Here is an 18772-nt window from a genome sequence, read left to right as displayed (position 1 = left end):
AACTGTTTTTAATGCAATGCCAAAAGCACAAGAAAGGTTTAGAATAGATTCAAATTTGGGATATGAAAAGCGAGGGATGGCAACCAGGGAAACCCCCCGAGAAGAATTTTCCCGTCGTGTTATGCGTTGTGTTAAATGGGATGGTTAAACAACGCGTTTTTTGGGGATTTCGGGGTTGGAATCTAAATTTTTGAAGGGGGTAAGGTAAGATAAAAAGGGAAAAGCCAGCCCAACCCCATCGGGCACCGCCCATTGATGACCAACCGATTTAACGCAGTTATAAACGGTTATAAAATGGAGTGCTGATGCATCGCGATTAGAGATATATTAAACATATAAAAATTGAACTTAAATGAGAAAAAATCCAGTTGATTATTAATTGGCCAACGAGCGTTCAAAAAAATCTATCCATGCAAATGAAATAATAATTGAACAAACAATTATTTAATTTTCAGACTGAACGGAGAATTGAACCGTAGACTGCGACAATGATTAGCGAATATGCTAACCAGTAACCCAAATAATTATCCTTAATCTTACTGTATGTAAGATTTTGATTAAGAAAAGTAGAAATTGCCAGAAAGCGGAAACTACTAAAAAATAAACAAGAGCTTTGACCTGACACTTAAAATGCCGTCTGCATGTTTATGAACCCGTAATCCCTTTATCCTTTAATTACGTGTCTTTGGAGAGCAAATTAACTGCTGTCAAGACTGTAATAATTGTTTTTATCGGAACTTGCAGATCGAGCGCTAGATGGCGAGGTGGCTTTGCTCCCTCTAGTGTGCGTTTTGAACTTTTGATATCCACAAACTGTTTTCCGCCAGTGGTCCGCCATTGTTGTTTTGGTTTCCAATGCTTGAATTTTGTTATGTGAAACTGTCACTCAGGTATTTATTTTTTATTCTATTTAATAGGTTAATTATGTTATTATTATATTGTTATCATTCCAGACGAAAGTCCGGGCTGGACTTTCGCTACTATTTATGCTACAGCTAGAGAAAAAAGTGTTAGCTCTTTCCCATTTCCTTTACCTGAATCATCAACATCACCTAAGATTCAGATCAAACCCAGACCAAGACAAGGTGGCAACAATTCTCTCTCCTCCTTTCCCCAAAAGGCAGCTGTCACAATCACAAAATTCAATGAATCTGATTAATTTGATGTCAACAATTAGGGCCTGGCCCAGGCCCTAAGCTCTCGAAGACTCTTTCCTTTTTCAAGAATTAGATTTGCAGATAACATGGTAAGAAAATATACATTTCATAATAACTGAACCATCATTATTATTACATTTTCTATTTACATAATCTATTTAACCCCGTTATCATTTTCACATGTGATATTAGCAGTTGAACAGCCTTTGCGACTGTAGTACTTGTACTTGGTGCTGGAAACCATCGTAACGACTCTACTCCAAGATTTGCACCAGAAATTTCAAGCGGCTCAACTTGATTTGGAGGAAATCAATAATAATGAAGCTTTACTCGAATTTCCGGTGACTGTCGTCCCAACACTTCCAGCTCTTATTCAACTCATTGAGCCTTACTACCAGCTGTGTGCACGTTGCCCACAATTTCCACGAAAGTCACGACGTTTGGTTTCTTGGTAAGTAAAGTCAAACTTTGAAATCGTGTTGGCTGATGATTGATTCCAATTCATGTTTTCAGGTCCTTTTCGCAAACTGGATTCCCAAATGATTGCCGATGAAATCACTGCAATGTACAGGCAAATGCAACAGTTGGCCATTGTGTTTGCTGATGTGAGTGCAGCCAAACGAGTAACCGAAACCGTCCGTTAACGCATTGAAAAATTTATGGGCTACTTGCCGTTGTTGGACTCCGTTTGTAATCCTGGACTTCGAGATAGACACTGGATTCTGGTAAGATTATAATATTTGATCATACTTTCAAATTATTGAACGAAGTGTTTCTTGTCTAACACACAGATTAGTAAAAATTTCGAATCGCCCCTGTGTCCGGAACCCGACACTTCACTGTCTGAACTGGTTGGAGCGGGTCTTATGCAGTACATTAGTCGGATCGAAGAGGTCAGCGTAACGGCGACTAAAGAGTTTGCCTTGGAGGAGACTTCTTACTCAGAATTTCTTTCGGGTATCTGTGTCAGTGATGTTGTGTGTGCTGTTTCTCTGAAAATGAATAAAATGATGTTTCTCACTTCAATGCATGTGTCTAAAACTTTACTTTAAAAAAATTTGTAGAGAAGAGATGAGAAAATAGATGAGTAAAAGTTGTTTATATAAGGTAAACTTTGATGCGTGAATAAATTCAAGTCAAATGTAAAATAAATATATAAAAAAACGCATTTTGAAACGAATTTTAGTTGCATTTCCAAAAACGCATCCAGTGATAAAGAAAAAAACGGAAACAAGGCGTTCTAGAATGCAATAATAATGCATTCCATAGTAAGCGTTTTAACCAAGCGGTTCTATTTAAAGCGTATTTCCACCGCGTTTCACTACGGGAAAAATCTCCTCGGGCCGTTACCGTTATTTCTATTTTAATTTTTCTTTGGAACTTGTTTTAAAAATGTTTTTTTTTTTTTTCAGAAAAGAAAGAAGTTTCGCGATCGTTGGAGAGCGACAGGAGGAGGTGTCGAGAACAGCAGCACACGATCGAGTCGTCCACAGTTAGAGATAACAATGAAAGACACGCATGAGCCAATTTAACTGGAAAATTCAAGAAAGGCCCATAAATAGTAATGTTGTTGGGACTGGCTTGAAATTGCGAACTCTTCTTCTGAAGGTGCAACAACCGCCGCCATGGCCAACGCCCTTATAGCCTACAATCCGCGCGCGATTCCTTTTCCAAAATTACTAGCGAAATGTTTTGATATTAATTTCAAGGCCAATGTCCGTAACCGGGGAACTGTTGGAAAACCCAGCCACCACCAATCTTCCTCGATCTTCCTACATGTTGAAAAATCAATTTAATATCGTCCATCGGTCATACACCAAAGTCAGAAAGAAAAAAGATATGCGAGCGAGATGAGAAACCAGTTGCTGGCTCATGTGAATGTACTTGTAGGGATGGGACTTTGGGTGTGGCCCATATCTAGGGAAGGATTGTCATGCGGATTCGGACAGCGATTTTCGGAGGTATAAATTGACCCAGCCGAAACATGAAAAAGACACACTTGATCGCCAAGTATCAGCCCAGCAGCAACTCTCCTCATCCTCAACATGTACAAGTCAATGGTAAATATTCCAATTTAATATTCTCTTCTTACCAAAGATTAAAAAATGTGCAATCGCATTTTATTATTCCAGCCCCTTTGTTGGGTTTTGGCGACTTTGGCCGCTTGTGTCTTCGCATGGAGGCCCAGGATCTGGAAGCTGCTGAGCAATTCTACCACATCCATGGTGTCTATTACCCAGCCTGGTCCGTCGCTGTTCCAGCTGCCGTTCCACCTGCTTATGCTGTGGGTGGTCAATTGGCCTCTTTTTCGCCCGATCCCGATCCCGAGGCCACCACCAATAAAGCCGCTGCTCCCGATTCGTCTGGTAGCGACAAGAAAGACCAGCCTCAGCACGACACCACCAGCAAGAAGGACGTCCGTTTGCCGCGGACCGTCCTGCCTATTCACTATGATGTCCGACTCTTCCCCGTCTTGGAGAAAGGCAACTTTTCCATTCTGGGTCAAGTGTCTATCGACCTGCAATGCCAAATGGAAACGGACTGCATAGTCCTCCACAGTGCTGACATTGTCGTCGATCCGCAATCCGTCAAGGTATTTACGGCCCAGTATATATCCAGCAGGGGATGAAGGTTAATTGGAGCATTTTGTTTTCTTTCCCAGGTGATTGAACAGGGAAAACCAGCTGGAAAAACCCTGACGGTTGCTAGCGACGGGATCCATTATGAAACGGATATGGAGTTTCTCATCATTCGTCTCAAAGATAAGGACAAGCTGACCAAAGGCGCCAACTACACGTTGTCGATGAATTTCGTTGGCAACCTGACCGATCAGCTGCGGGGCTTGTACCGTTCCACTTATAAGGAGGATGGAGTTGAAAAGTAAAAACACGCAAACTATAAGTTACCTGATTAATTGTCTGCAGCCTCTCTCACCCGATCCAATCAAATTCCCACTTGATCAAATTTCCTTGATGAGCGAATTTCCTCGAAAGCGTCGATATAAATTACTCTTCGACATCAGGTCCATGGCCGTGTCTCAAATGGAGCCGACGGATGCCCGCAGAGCTTTCCCGTGCTTCGACGAACCCAACATGAAGGCAACTTTCACCGTCACTTTGGGTCGTCATCGCGATATGACTGCTCTTTCCAACATGCCGCTGATCAAGACAACACAAATGCAAGTCGCGCATCATCTCATAAAATATCTAGACATTATTATCTTATTATTTAACAATTTCATGTTCAATTGGCATCCGTATTGGTGATTGCATCTCAGTTTAACGGCAGTTTCACATGCATTCACGCCTTAAAATGATTCTTAATATCCTTTTTTAATATTTGGCTTGACAGGGAAGGCATGGAAGAATTTTATTGGGACCATTTCGCTCCTTCGGTCCCCATGTCGACTTACCTGGTCGCCTTCATTGTGGCCAATTTTACGCAAGTCGAGGCCGACGTCGGCAACGCAACGTGGAAGTTCAACATTTACGCACGCCCTTCGGCTCGCAACCAAACCCAGTGAGTTTTCTTTCCTCCTTATGTTCACTAATCAAATTTTCGCTCCTGAATTTGAAATAATAATCTCATTTGTGTGATTTCTCAAAGATACGCGAGCGAAATTGGGCCGAAAATTCAAACTTTCTTTGAAGACTATTTCCAGATTCCGTTTCCGTTGCCCAAGCAGGATATGATTGCCATTCCCGACTTTGCTTCAGGTCTTTTTCATTTCATTCAATTTTGTTTTGACTCTGCTTTGGGTTTTATTAACTGAGATTCGCTTGCATTTTTCCGAGTTCAGGTGCCATGGAAAATTGGGGATTGATTACTTACAGGTTTTTAAATTAAGACAATTCTTTGGCATTTTGAAAACATAATAATGTTCATTTCTTTTTTTGGGTTATTCAGAGAAACTGCGCTGCTGTACGATGAAAAGAAATCGTCGGTTACCAACAAAGAAAGAGTGTGCGAGGTAATCGCCCACGAATTGGCTCATCAGTGGTTCGGAAATCTCGTCACAATGGACTGGTAAGGATTGGATATTTGCCATTTTTATTATTACTTTTTTACTTTAATACATTCACCACTGTGTTTTCTTTTTTTACTTAATCATTTAAAAGGTGGACGGACTTGTGGTTGAACGAGGGTTTTGCAAGCTACGCAGGTTTTATTTTAATTTGCTATTCATTTGCTAAATATCTTGGTTCAATAAGTATTGAATGTTTTAATTTATTGATGCAGAGTACCTCGGCGCCCAACATGTCGAACCAGGGCTGAAATGGCTGCAGCAGTTCGTGACTAGCGAACTGCAGAACGTGATGAGCTTGGACGCCCTTGAATCAAGTCACCCCATCAGCGTCGTCGTTCACCATCCGAATGAAATCCACGAAATTTTCGACCGCATTTCTTATGGAAAAGGTGCCACCATCATCCGGATGTTGGCCGCTTTCCTCGGTGAAAAAACCTTCAGACAAGGACTTTCAAACTATTTAAAATCACGGTAAGTGGCCTAATGGCGTAATAATACTCTGCTCGCTGTTTAAGACCTTCTTGAGCTGATTCCGTTTGTCGCCAACAGCCAATACGGTAACGCCGTTCAAGATGATCTTTGGGACGCGCTAACTAAACAAGCGAAAGTCGACAAGGTCCCACTGCCCACCGACGTGAAACAAATCATGGACACCTGGACTTTAAAGATGGGTAATTTGGCGTACTGAAGCTCTCGAATGTGCCTCAATCTAATTTTCTTATTTAAATGGTGTTGTTGCAGGTTTCCCGGTCGTCACGGTGACTCGAGAATACGAAAACAATTCCGTTTTCCTTAGCCAGGTAACACAAATGGAATATCAGATTTCGACAGACAATAAAATGTGTATCCAATGGAGAATATAGGAACGCTTCTTGATGCAACGCTCCAACGCCAGCAGCCAGGACAAAACGGTTTACCTTTGGTGGGTACCACTGACCTACACAACAGACTTCCAGACGTTAGGATCCACCTGGTTAGCTGACGGACAGACTAGCAAGAAACACGAACTGAGCATTCCAGCCGATAAAAATCAATGGGTCATTTTCAACGTTGACCAGACGGGTAAGTTTCTGTGTTTAACATGATTCGGCCAGTTTCACTATTAACGCGCATTATAATTTCAGGTTATTATCGCATCAACTATGATTCGAAAAATTGGCAGATGATTGGCCAGCAGCTGATGACCAACCACTTGGCCATTTCCGCCATCAACCGAGCTCAAATTATGGACGATTCACTTAATTTGGCCGAAGCCGGCCTGCTGGATTACGAAACTGCGCTGAACTTGACGCGTTACCTGGAACACGAAGCTGATTACGTTCCGTGGGATGCCGCCCTAGCGGGCATGAATTACATTTCCTCAATGATGTCTCGCACTTCCGGATACGGGTTGCTGAAGAAACATTTCCGCACAATCATCATGCCGCTGTACAACCTGGTGGGGTTCGACCAAAAGGTCGGCGAGGATCTTCTGTTGACCAAATTGCGTACCAAGGCCGTTTCGTGGGCTTGTTCCATAGGCAACAAGGACTGCATCAGTCGCGCTGTCAATTCCTACGCTCAGTGGATGGCCGATCCTGAGAATCAGTGTTGGAAGCGGTACTTTGAAAAAGTACCGCGGTGGCGGTACTGCGGTAATTTTTTTTTAAAAATGCGGTAGCGGTAATGGTAGCGGTAAAAGTACCGCGGTATTACCGCGGTAGCGGTACAATTTGCGTTACATGAAAAAAAAAAAAATGCCTGAATCCTTTTATTATTACGTTCTACTCTACAATTTGCTAATTACTTTAAGAAACAACATTTTCTCAAAGTTGGCATCATTTTTACTTATCAATCAGTTATTTCTTATTTGTAAAATCAATCTTACCTACTCATTTTCCAAGTGAAGTCAGACACGACACGACAAAGCTAATTTGAAAATTCACAATCAGTCTAACTGACAGCCTGTGAGTGACTGGAGTGACGAAGAAAATTAGATCTTCTGTAAAAAACACCACCTAAAGCTTCGAATCTTGGCCGCTAGATAGCGATTTTTAAGAAAAAACTACCGCTACCGCAAACTGAAAGTTTCTGCCGCGTTACTGCGGTGCGGTACTAAAAAAAAAGTAAGACCGCGGTAGAAGCCGGCGGTAGTACCGCAGTACCGCAGTAATACCGCGGTATTAAGTCACCGCGGTAGTTCCAACACTGCTGAGAATATTGAGTAAATCAGATTTTTTTAGTAATCTAGTCTTAATTTACTTACAGCTTTTTGTTTCCTTTTTTTGAAGTATTATTTCACCTAACCTGAAAGGCACTGTGACGTGCACAGCCATAGCGGAAGGCGACGAAGTTGAATGGGAATTCGCTTTGAACCGCTACATGGCCAGCAACGTGGCCAGCGAACGAGACGTTCTTCTTACTTCCATGTCGTGTTCAGAAAAGCCCTGGATTTTAGCCAAGTAAAATCAGCTTTAAAATAGAATTTTTAATTTGATTTGATTTTTCAATTCTTCGATGACAAATTCTTGTTTTGGTATAGGATGTTGGAGATGAGTCTCAACCCGACCTCAGGAATCCGAAAACAAGACGCTGGTCGCGTAATCAGCCAAGTTTCTTCCAATTCACTGGGTCGCTACATGACTTTCAACTTCATTCGTGAAAAGTGGACGGACTTGCGTAAAGTGTAAGTGCTTGATTACTACTGCCTGTATCCTTCATCCTAAATAATTTGTTTGATTGATACCCTCTCTGATGTAGGGTTCCGACCAATTTCTTTTCTTACATTATCAAAGCAGTGGCGAAGTCGTTCAACACCGAACTTGAACTGAAAGAAGTAAATCAAGTTGCAAAAATGACTGACTGATCAATGCTAAATTTCCTGTTTCATGTACGCAATAGTTTATTCAGTTCCGGGAGGACAGGAGTGAAGAGCTTAGTGGTGCGGAACGAGCTACTCAACAGGCGATCGACCGGGCCAAGAACAATCTCAACTGGATGAGACAAAATTACCAGAAGGTGGTGGACTGGCTTCAACGCGTCTACTAGAGTCGGCAACAGCACACAAATCCTGATATTTATCTGCAGTAGAAATCTCCTCACTCTTTGCTTTTCTTCTTTTGGTTCCCCGCTACATTTCACACCCCAACTAATGATGACAAACCACATTACTGGATGATTTTCAGAGATGATTCCTTTTGGAAACTCTTAAGGAAATCAGGAATTCCCTTTGGTTAATTACACTTCGTCAATTAAACATCAATGAGCTCTACATAAATTTTTGATTATTGATTGATAAAAAAAGGTCACGATCAAAGCCGGGGAGAAATTGAAATTAGGCTCGAGTGCCAAAATATGTATGAATCGATGAACGGCAGTTCTAAACAGTTTTCGTGTTATCAAAGAAGAAAAGAATTAACTTAAGATAGGATTAATTTTGGGTTAATATTTGGAGGATGTGGCAACTACAGGACATTCCAGCCAACAACATAAAATAATAACTAAACATTTCCTTAGTTAATGCGGATGACACCCCTGTTATGGTAAAGGTTTAGGCGAGGGCTTAGGTTATTCTATCTCGACTACCGCGGTAGGCAAACGGCATAATTAGTAATTATTTAAGGTTTTGAAAAAAAAAAATCCGTACCTTGGCTTAGAGGAGCGTGTGTGCGGTTACCTAATACAACTCGGATGCTCAATCAAGCGCGGGAAATTTTAAAAATAAAAAGGTTTTTAAAATGGAGGATAATTGCAATTTGCTTTTATTTCACATCATAATTCTTCGTTGTAGACATGAAAGCAAGATGCTGTGTGTAATTTCACGAACCGATGTTGTTGGAAGAACGAGAAATAGTGGCGAATAACGACGACAATTAATCGACGAGTTCCGAAGCTATTCGTGAGTGGCTTTTAAACCGTACGCTTATAACGGATCAATTGGGCCGTGATCTCGGCCATTTGGCGGAGTTTTTGTAGCGTGGCGATTCTCTGCTGATATCCAGGACGATTTTCTTGTTTCTCGGTGGCTATCATCAAGTCGATATAGTCGGGCGCGGAGAAAGGGTGAGGCCGGAGAGCGATTTCGTCCAGCCGCTGAATGCACGGATAAGTGGATTGCATCAACTCCATCAGCTGTGACTCGTATTTGTCGATTTCTTTCTGGATGTTTTTCAGCAGCTGTTCATTTGTTATCGCCTCATTCTTGGCCCCTTGATACTGTTGCCGGATGGCGTCAGATGAGCGCTTGACTTTCTCCTTCACCATTTCGTACCTGTACTTTTGATTGAAGTGTTCATTCCAAGGGCACTTGCAGATTCTGCAGCTACCGTTCGGATCCATGACGGAGCAACGATGTTTATCTTCGTCATGAGCCTGTTCACAAGGGAAATGACAAGTTGTGCGACAATTTTGGCAGTTGGTGGTGAACTGACCAGTTCCGCTGATGTCCGTCGATTTGGGAACAAGCGTTTCAAATTCAAAAGCTTTGTTGGCATCCATCTGATCTTGATTATCTGTCAAGATCTTCTTGATTTGCTCGAACTCGTCGATACGGGCCAGTTTAATTTGTGTACGAAGTTGAAGACCTTCGACAAGAGCTTCAAGCCGCTTTCGTTCCTCGAGAACTTCCCGGGTCAGCGTCAAAGATTTGGCTTCCATGCGACTCAAATCGTCAAAGAAATTGTCAAAACCATCGACTGCCATGTCAAAGTAGGTCTGGTTGAATTCGTTCGTCTGGCGGTCGCCCTTGTTGGAAGTAAAGAAAATGGAATTATTAAATTTGTGGTGAAGAGGAAGACCGGTGGATGGATCCATGGGCGACGGGATGCCAGCCTCTTTGACTGCACCAAGGACCGGCGGTAAAGCGCCGTCAGCAAATGTCACCATCAGCCGAATATTGTCCTTAATATCTTGTCCGAAAATAGACAAGATGGAGTCGAAAATGTACTGCTGAGTGGCCGTCAATCTGGAGAGAGACGACTGGACGACGAAACAGACGGCCTCCAGTTGCTGAATTCCGTGACGGCATTGGAAATAATCCTGAATTTGCTGCATAATCTTCTTGTCTTTCTCCAGCCCACGAGTGTCACCAAATCCTGGAGTATCGACCACTGTTAGAGAATAATTCAGCCGAGAGCCTTTCATCTCGTACAAGTCGTAGGTGGTCACCAAGTCCGTTTGGCTGTGAGCTTGTGACTTGTCGGCCGGCTCGTCGATTAGTTTGAAGCGAAAGTCGTCATCCCACTCGACACCCAGCATGTAATTCACCATAGCGTCGATCAGAGTACTTTTGCCGGAACCGGTGGCGCCCAGCACCAAGATAGTCCGTTGACGACGCTTGCCGGCCAACGCCAAGTAACTTGGTTCACCAAAAACGTAGTGTCCGACTCCTTGTGTTTGGACTCCGCGTTGTCTCTTTAACGGCAACTGGTAAAGATCGACGCCTTTGGTAACCGAACATTTTTTGCTGACATGACGGACGATATGTGCCGCCCGTTCGGCATCTCGCAGCGTTTTCGCTTCTAGAATCTGTGATGCTGGACTGTAGAAAGTGGATCCCGTAGCATCAGTGCAGATAGCCCGAACTTGGACGTAGTAATCTGTGTCGGGGACGAGTGGTTCGAGTGTAATCGTCTTTTCCGTAGTGGATCTTTGTATGAATGTGGACTGGTGGCGGCTGCCACCCATCCAGCAGTCAATATAGTAAGAAGTAATGGTTACTTCGGCTTCTTGATTTTCTCTGTAGTGTCGATTTTCATCGTTGTCGTAATTGTCGTAGTACTCGTCATCGTATTTATCGCCGTCATCGTAGTTATTATCGTCGTCGTAATTGTCGTAGTAGTCCTCATCGTCATCGTAGTTTTCATGGTCATCGCACAGGTCGTAATAATCGTAGTAGTCCTCATCGTAGTTATCGCCGTCACCATAGTTATTATCGTCGTCGTAATTGGCGTAGTAGTAGTACTCGTCATCGTAGTTTTCATGGTCATCGCGCGGGTCGTAATAATCGTAGTAGTCGTCATCGTACTCATCTTCATCCTTTGCATAATTATCCTCGTCTTCTTCCGCAACGGTCTCTACTCGGCCTGAATTAAATGGATGAGACCAGGAAATGGTGATGCTCGTGTTCGTCACGTACCGACATAAAAGTCCGGATGGTGGCGGACAAACCGGGTCGATTGTCACCTCACAACTGACCGGACTGAACGGACTCCTCCCTCCTGGTGTCACTGTGGCAACGCGGAACACATAAGTCTCCTTCGATTGCAGATGACTGATCGTAATTTCCTTGGAATGATGTTGAATGGAATCCCACCTTTCTCCGGATCTATCAATAATACTCCGATACTGCAAAAGGAAGTTGCTGGGCTCCTCGATTTCTTCCTCAGTTGTCCAGCTCAGCGTGATCACGCCACGATAGTTCTTTTCGACTGTGACTGGACTAGGAACTTTGGGGATGGTAAAGTTCAAAGGTAGAGCGTCTCCCGTTCTACAGTCGTATAATCGCGTCAACGGTGATATTTCCCCTACACCAGCACCAATCTGTTCGTCGTAAAATATGATGTATCGTACGTTGGAGTTGTCACTGTTGTTATTAGTCACCCAGGTTGAAAACTCTTGAGCAGCAACGAGTATTCGACGACAGTTGCTGGTTGAAATGGAATCCCGCTGCTTAATTGCTAGTTGTTCTTTAATACTGTCACTTTTCCAGCCTGTCCAATTCGAACTAGGAGTTTGGTTGAACACTTCAACATAACGCTTCATTTCGTCAACCAGAGAGTCCGACAGCATTCCATCTAAATTTGGCAAGTGAATAACCACAGCGTAAGACGACGCTTTGCTGGTTCCATTTGTCACCTCTTTTTTGAAATTTTCTACTGCAGACACAAGCCGGACATCGGGTAATTGATCCAACATTTTAAAAGTCTTGATTTGCTGTTTCTGACGATCGAGCCAACAGTTCAGCTCGTTGGGAAGGAACGGCGATTGGGTTTCCATGGCTTTTATCATCTTAGCCATTATCTCTTCTCCTTCCATGATCTCTCCCCGTCGGACGTCAATGGTCCACTCAGCCAGCGCCTTGCCTAAAACCCCTACATATTTTGTTATTAATTCCCCAAATTCCTTGATTCTCTTATAGGTTGTTAGCGGAATACAGTGGCAACCACACAAATCGCCAATCAAATCGTCGGTGTCGCAACGAATTCGTTGCAAATGGTTCCATATAATTTGACAGCGAAGCACTATTTTCAACGACACATCTCGAAGATTTCGCGGGATCTTAGTTTTACCTTCTATATTAGGCATCAATTCTTGGAGTGGGTACAATAATACTTTCAGCGGAATTGCCATGTTGGCTGGATGGTTCAGTATCGCCCTGCAGGCTTCGTACTGTTCTGCGACGGGCTTAGAAGTCCAGCTATTATTCCCGTCCCTTTTAACTTGATTGAAATCGCTGTAGAGAATGCACTGCAAGTCTAGCGGGACGAAACATTGTCCGCCGTCCTCTTCGTCACATTCTTGATCCTGATCCGGTTCTAAATTGTTTCTATCGTCCATGAGCCGATCTGCGAATATGCGGGCGTAGTTCCGCATTCTTTCAATGGCTTTGTCATCGTCATCATTTGTCGTGTTTGACTTTTGCTGTTGATGGGGAAAAATGCAAAAGGCTTCCAGGCCATAAGTGACGGCCACGACGACGTGAGTGGCTCCGCTCTTTATTAATTTTTCTGGACGGCAAATGATTTCCAGTTGTGAAATTGAATCGAGCGCCGAGACTTTCTTGCTGGAGCAACAACAATGTACCGCCACTTCGTTTTGACGAACAAACGTTTCCGCCTTCCAGTCCGCCCAGTCGGCCGCGTACTGCCAAGCTCTTCCGGATGGTGGACGCAACATGCCGGTCATCAGACTCATCGCCGTGTGATTATCCATTCCTAAATAAGATAGCCAAGGCCCATCACATTCTGTTACATCGTCTTTATTATCACTGGTTTCCTCAGTCGCCATCGAATGAACCTTGACAGTTCCTTTTTTTTTCGTTTTTACGACGACCAAACTGACCACATCGTCTGGATCCCACAAGCGCATATCTGAATAACATTTCAAAGTACATTAATTACAAATTCTATGTGTTTATACAGTTATTGTAGCTTACTTGGCACGATTGTATCTTCGGCGTAATTGTAAAGTGTTCCGATGGTGAATTGGCGGCCTAAAGTCATCATCTTGACACAATCTGGATCGGGTATTTCGAACGGTGTAGTTATACTTGCATATTTAACGTCCGAGCCGACGAGTGTTATTAAAATCTGCAAACTAAACCACAAATTTTTTGAGTGTGTTGTTAAAACAAACAAATGCAATCGCTACGACTCCAAAATGCCCAATTTTCCTTGGATCTGATCGTGACGAATTCCGTGTCCGATTGCGTAGTGTTGACTGACTGACTTCATTTCACAATCGATGTCCTTGTCCTACGGTGGCGCCACCTATTTAGTCCAGACTATTTCAACATATGCCACGTGATCGGTTCATAAAAACATAAAAATAGCGTTATCTTTATCTAGAAAAAAAACCTGAATGCTTTTGCCGACTAGTGAATAGAATGCACACACTATTTAAATTTGAGTTACAAAGTCTATGTAGATGGGCAGGGTTTTGTACACCTGAAAAACAAACTCTGCTGTTATCTTTTAATGGCCTGACCTTCTGTCCGCAATGATACCAACGTGAAGGGATGTTATCGGGGGTTGGCAACTCACAACTTGGGTGTACGAAGATTCGGGATTTTAGAGAAATTCCGAAAGATTCTATGAGAGGAGAGATAGGGAGATTCTGGCCAGGGCGGACCAGGGTGTACGAAGATTCTGGGGAGTTGCCAACCCCCGGATGTTATATTATCACTTGCATGCGGAGCATCTACTTATAAAACTATCGGGCAGACCGTGCACCTGCGAGTTTCCCTTGCCATATAATTATCCGTGGCAGCACAATCAACTTTGCCGTTTAAAAACTTTGCCAGCTTAAATTGTGGATTGAACTGATTGATTAGTAACGTTTTTGATCAGTGCCCTTGTTCAGTTTCTTCTGGATTCCGCCTGTATGAATTCCTAGCGTCAAAATATAATTCAAGACAACTTATGTTTTTACTCAATTGACTTAACGAATTAAACAATTCCTAAAGGCATAAGTTAAAAAAAAAGATGAGTTCTAGTGCCTAGTCATGTGCAGTTCCATTTTGGATAGTTAGCCCTTTATCTGCCGTAGGGACTTTTTCTCTTTTTCTTTCTATTCTTCTCTTCCTTTACCTACGAAAGAAAAAGAGAAAAAGGCGCAAAATACTGGGGGTACGGTAGGCATCGTAGTATCCCTTCCGTCAAATTAAACTTAAAACATAGAGAGCCATTTGCCTGTTCAAGAAACTTTCACGGATGACTGTATGTAAAGGTTTTGAGGTGATAAAAAAACTGTTACTCAGTATTTTTGTTGAAGAAATTGTTTGAGAAAGTCGTATTTAAGGAGGTATAAAAGAAGTGTATTCCTGGAGTCCATAATTTTGGACATTCCTTTCATTGGAAACAGGCTGGATTACGTAAGGCAAGATGAATTTTTGTTTCGGCTGAGAATATCCTAATATATACATATAATATAACTTACACAGTTATATTACACCGCATTTCACCATTTCTTCCCAAACGGACTCAACTCTCAACAGTAAAGTGGAAACAAGAAAGTCCATAGATAAACGGACATACAATATTTACGCTTATGAACAAACCCGAAACTTATTACTTGTCTCTTCCCCATAAAATTTTCACATTTTTATAGAGCTCAATGTAAAACATGTCATCATATATTTAAATTTTCATCGAAAAGTTAAATGAATAGCTGGCATCTGTTGTCCAGGTAAATGATTAGGTATATTTCATAGTCTTATGCGACTTATTTGATCTCCAATTCAAAATGACAATTTTTGAAAATCAATTTTTTAAATCAAAATGAAATGTTGAGAAAAGGAAACTTATCCTTTGGCTGATCCCTATATCTTTTGACCATTGTAAAGGAAAAGGAAATGTCACTACGAAAGTTGAGTTTATAAGTTACCCAGTATTTATTATTCTTTCTTTTATGGTTGTCATTGGGGTTATGGTAGTCTAAACAAAGAGCTATTTTAACGAATAAAATTTATACAGAAAAGCAGATTGAAGTAATCAGAGTTATACAATATAAATTACTGAAATAAAAACAACGAAATATTCACAGGTGTCCTTAGAAATAAATTTTTTATTGAAAAATTGGAGCTTCAGCCTATACCGCTAGTGTTTACACAAACGTAAACAACCAGCAAAAATGGTGGACCCCAAAACAATTGACACGCGAAACCGTGAAGTGAATTGTCTCTATAGCGACGAACACAAGGGAAGAGAACGACAGAGAAAACGACAGAAGTTGTACTTTTAAATAAAAGGCAACGTCGCATAAACAAAGCTCAAGGCAAATTTAAACGCTCTTCAATTTGATTAAGCATTGTTATAACTTGGCAACTTTGCCGCTTTCCTCTTAGAGAATGAATATTGCAGTTGGTCTTGAATCTTTGGTCCAGCAAGCACGCATTTTATGTCGTTCCTAATAGAGTCCAATCTAACTTCATTCCAAGCATTTTTCAAGCGATGAAATATTTACAGAATTGACCAGTATTTTATGGGATTCCGAACAATTTTATGGAAAGGCTAAACAAATAATTAGATTGAGTTTGGATTTATCCAAAATGAAAATGCCATGAATGAGGGAATTCCTCAATCTGTGAATTTCTATAAAGTCATTGCTCACACTTATCCAGAATTCATAAATTCTCTTCCTGCGATAAACAAATATTTTAGTTTATTAAATCTATGCTTAAACATTTTTAATGTTTCTATAATCAGATAAACATGGACAAATACAGGTTTTTTTATTTGGAACATCATATCAATGGTATTTAGTCTCCTTTCTGGAATTCTTTCAATACCGAAAACAATCTAGATTAATAGGATGCGAATGAGTACGCAGTAGTCGGGATTTGGCTCAATGCTGTCCGTAGGTAAAGAGCGATATCACTACTACTGCCACAGCACTAAAAGTAGATTGATTAAACGAAAAACTTGAGAAAACTACTTTGAATTTGATGTTGAGATGAAAAATGAAAAAGTAGAGCAATTCATACACATACTAAGCATAAGCTTTAAAAATAATGCAAATATTTGGCCTACCTTGCATGGTTTTCGAACACGACCAAAGGTTCCACCAAGGCACCGGTTCAGTGACCATTCATCATCTTCCTAAACAATGTAAAATGAGCCTGTCAAATAAAGCATTTTTTTAAGTGACTGGAAAAGTTGTAAAAAAAAACAAAAAAAAAAAAACAATTATCTTTCCAAATTCCTCTATTTTAAAAGCCAAATACTTTTCCACTTATTTCCCCACCGCATGGCCAACGCGCGGTGCTGATTCGTCTGTCAATGGGAAATGTCACCTTCAGGGGATCATGTACGTTTCACTGATCACAGTAGTTATTGTTAACACGTTGAAACAGTTTTCTTCATCGGCTGATAAGAGGCGAAAATAAGTTTCACCGTGTCATAGTCTTAAATAATAGATGAATATTGACAACAAACATTAAGAGCAGAGCATAATTCTCCACAACTCGTCACTCGTGAATCAGCAATAAAACAAGTGCCGATGTAAACAAGGCCTTGTGGACTGGGCTGGGAAGTGGATAAGTGCCAGCTCCCCCTAGGGCTGAAAACAACAAACAGTTTGTTTTATTTTGGTGGGCTTCATAGAGGATTGCAATTGTCTGGCAAATCTGTTTTCCTTTTTCAACTCTACCCTTCAGGCTTCCGCCAAAATAAAACGCCCATCGTGAAATATTTACTCTCAATTGAATAAAAAGAAAAACAAATTTCGATAAAGGATTTCGAGCAATGAAACTGACCCAGTGGCATTAATTTTTGAGTTTTCCTTCCTTTGCAGCTTCCGCATGTTCCTGAGAGCGAAGCGAATTTTCTAACGGCGTTCTCGACTATATGCGGAGTACGTCCGTCTGCGGGCCACGCTTTCTTCCCTGTAAGTTAATTTAAAAAAATGCCGTTTGTTAGTTGATGAATAGACCTACTTGACGGTGGAACACTAAGATAAAGTTTAAAAAAATTATGTTAAACAAAACTGCAGAATATACACATGGAGGTGGAGGAATGACACATCTTCTCATCCTAGTTCAATGGAAATGGAATGAAGACGTTTATATGTTTGAATTATTTTGTCTACATCTCCAATATCCGGAAAAGGTCAACACACGAAAAATCCTGTTAGACAAGAAAAAATATTTATGCAGAGAAGGAAAGCCTCTGTGGTTGTGTCTCTAGTCTCTGGGCTGTGCATAGCCCCTTGAAAATTCAAACGATTTCTTTTGTTTCCTTTGTCATACTGGTTGTTATTTGTTACTTTCCGTAATTTAATAAATGCGAGGTTAAAAATAAATGAGCTTCATTTAACGGTGGATGGAAAAACCGACGCTTTCTACTGTGGAGCCCTTGTGTGTAGCAACCTATGTTTTAGAACCACTTATGAAATTAACGTTAAGCAGGCTGTCAATAGAAAAGGGAAATGTATAATTATTTAGCTTTATTGTTAGTATTTTCACAGTAAATTCGCTGTCCACGAAAAAACGGAACATTACGGAAATTTCACAAATGCGATTCAGAAAGCAGTGACGTGCTGTACTTCCGGATCCGGAAGATCTGAGGAAGTACCTGATACTTCATCGAGCAGCGAATTTACCTCCCTCTTAAAAACATTAAGAATAAATAGCGACTATAATTTAATCACGAAATAATTTGAAATGGCAAAATCTATAAACAAATACAGTATGGAAATACAACACGCAATTAACCTCCGCAAAAATAATTTTTTTAAATCTGCGCACCGAATACTGCTTGATATTGCTCGTTGTCAGAAAATTAATCGATTATTCACGCTTATTAATTGCTTTGAATAAAAATCTGAAAGTTTTACGCGGCGGACGGGAAGTGAAAACCAGTCAGCAAGATGATTTGCAATGTTAGCAATCGCACTGTTGACTACAATCGCACGGGAATTACATTTTGAGATTGATTTATTACTAATTAAGTTACGACAACAATGTTAAAACAATGAACTATATTATTCTTTAAATAAATGTTGAAGATCTGGCCGCCAGAGTGGCTGGCCTATAAAGAGAGCTGCAGCAGACAATACAAATCAGTTACACAGACACACTTGTCTTCTTAACATGGTGTCAGAAGTGCTTCGTCTGCAAAGTGTGAACCGAGAGTAGCGTGGTTGCTCCATTTTGTCAGGACAGTAACTCTTGTTCATCTGCCTTTATCTTTTGCATCCTGTGGTGTGTGAGAGTGAAGTTACTTTATTTGTGCTTAGACTGACAATGGCGTCGTCATTAAAAGCACCTGAGCCTTTTTCGTTCAGTGCCACTGACTTGGCTGCCCAGTGGAGCGTGTGGGTACGGCAATTTAAGTGGTATGTTGTAGCAACGAACTCGCCTGCTAATCCACCTGATGAAGAAACGTTGGTG

The 18772-nt window shown here is 41.3% G+C and overlaps 1 protein-coding gene and 1 long non-coding RNA gene across 2 annotated transcripts; both read left to right on the top strand.

The window, feature by feature from the left end:
- The first annotated feature begins 865 nt into the window (after nucleotides 1-865).
- Nucleotides 866-1577, top strand: LOC124327085. The gene is made up of 3 exons (XR_006915948.1): nucleotides 866-890; nucleotides 954-1246; nucleotides 1350-1577. It is a non-coding gene; the product is annotated as an uncharacterized LOC124327085 (long non-coding RNA).
- Nucleotides 1578-3060: 1483 nt separating this feature from the next.
- On the top strand, nucleotides 3061-8425 carry LOC124313416 (aminopeptidase N-like). The gene is made up of 19 exons (XM_046778377.1): nucleotides 3061-3217; nucleotides 3290-3750; nucleotides 3820-4037; nucleotides 4180-4335; nucleotides 4509-4676; nucleotides 4764-4873; nucleotides 4957-4990; nucleotides 5064-5183; nucleotides 5276-5319; nucleotides 5397-5655; nucleotides 5734-5855; nucleotides 5926-5984; nucleotides 6048-6246; nucleotides 6309-6783; nucleotides 7364-7387; nucleotides 7455-7625; nucleotides 7706-7849; nucleotides 7924-7999; nucleotides 8065-8425. Exons 1-19 carry the CDS (start codon nucleotides 3142-3144, stop codon nucleotides 8209-8211), a joined length of 3063 nt encoding a protein of 1020 aa, XP_046634333.1. The 5' UTR covers nucleotides 3061-3141; the 3' UTR covers nucleotides 8212-8425.
- The last annotated feature ends 10347 nt before the right edge of the window (nucleotides 8426-18772 follow it).

This window comes from Daphnia pulicaria, chromosome 1 (genome assembly GCF_021234035.1).
Source record: "Daphnia pulicaria isolate SC F1-1A chromosome 1, SC_F0-13Bv2, whole genome shotgun sequence".
NCBI classification, from domain to species: domain Eukaryota; kingdom Metazoa; phylum Arthropoda; class Branchiopoda; order Diplostraca; family Daphniidae; genus Daphnia; species Daphnia pulicaria.
Note: the sequence above shows the minus strand (reverse complement) of the source record. Positions and strands in the feature narration are given on the sequence as shown.

Bases quoted from the DNA above. Each gene is read 5' to 3' on its own strand.
- LOC124313416 (XM_046778377.1), top strand. From the start codon at position 3,142: ATGAAAAAGACACACTTGATCGCCAAGTATCAGCCCAGCAGCAACTCT. The intron at 6,247-6,308 runs GTAAGTTTCTGT...TTATAATTTCAG, and splicing joins TTTCAACGTTGACCAGACGG to GTTATTATCGCATCAACTAT. The intron at 8,000-8,064 runs GTAAATCAAGTT...TGTACGCAATAG, and splicing joins CCGAACTTGAACTGAAAGAA to TTTATTCAGTTCCGGGAGGA.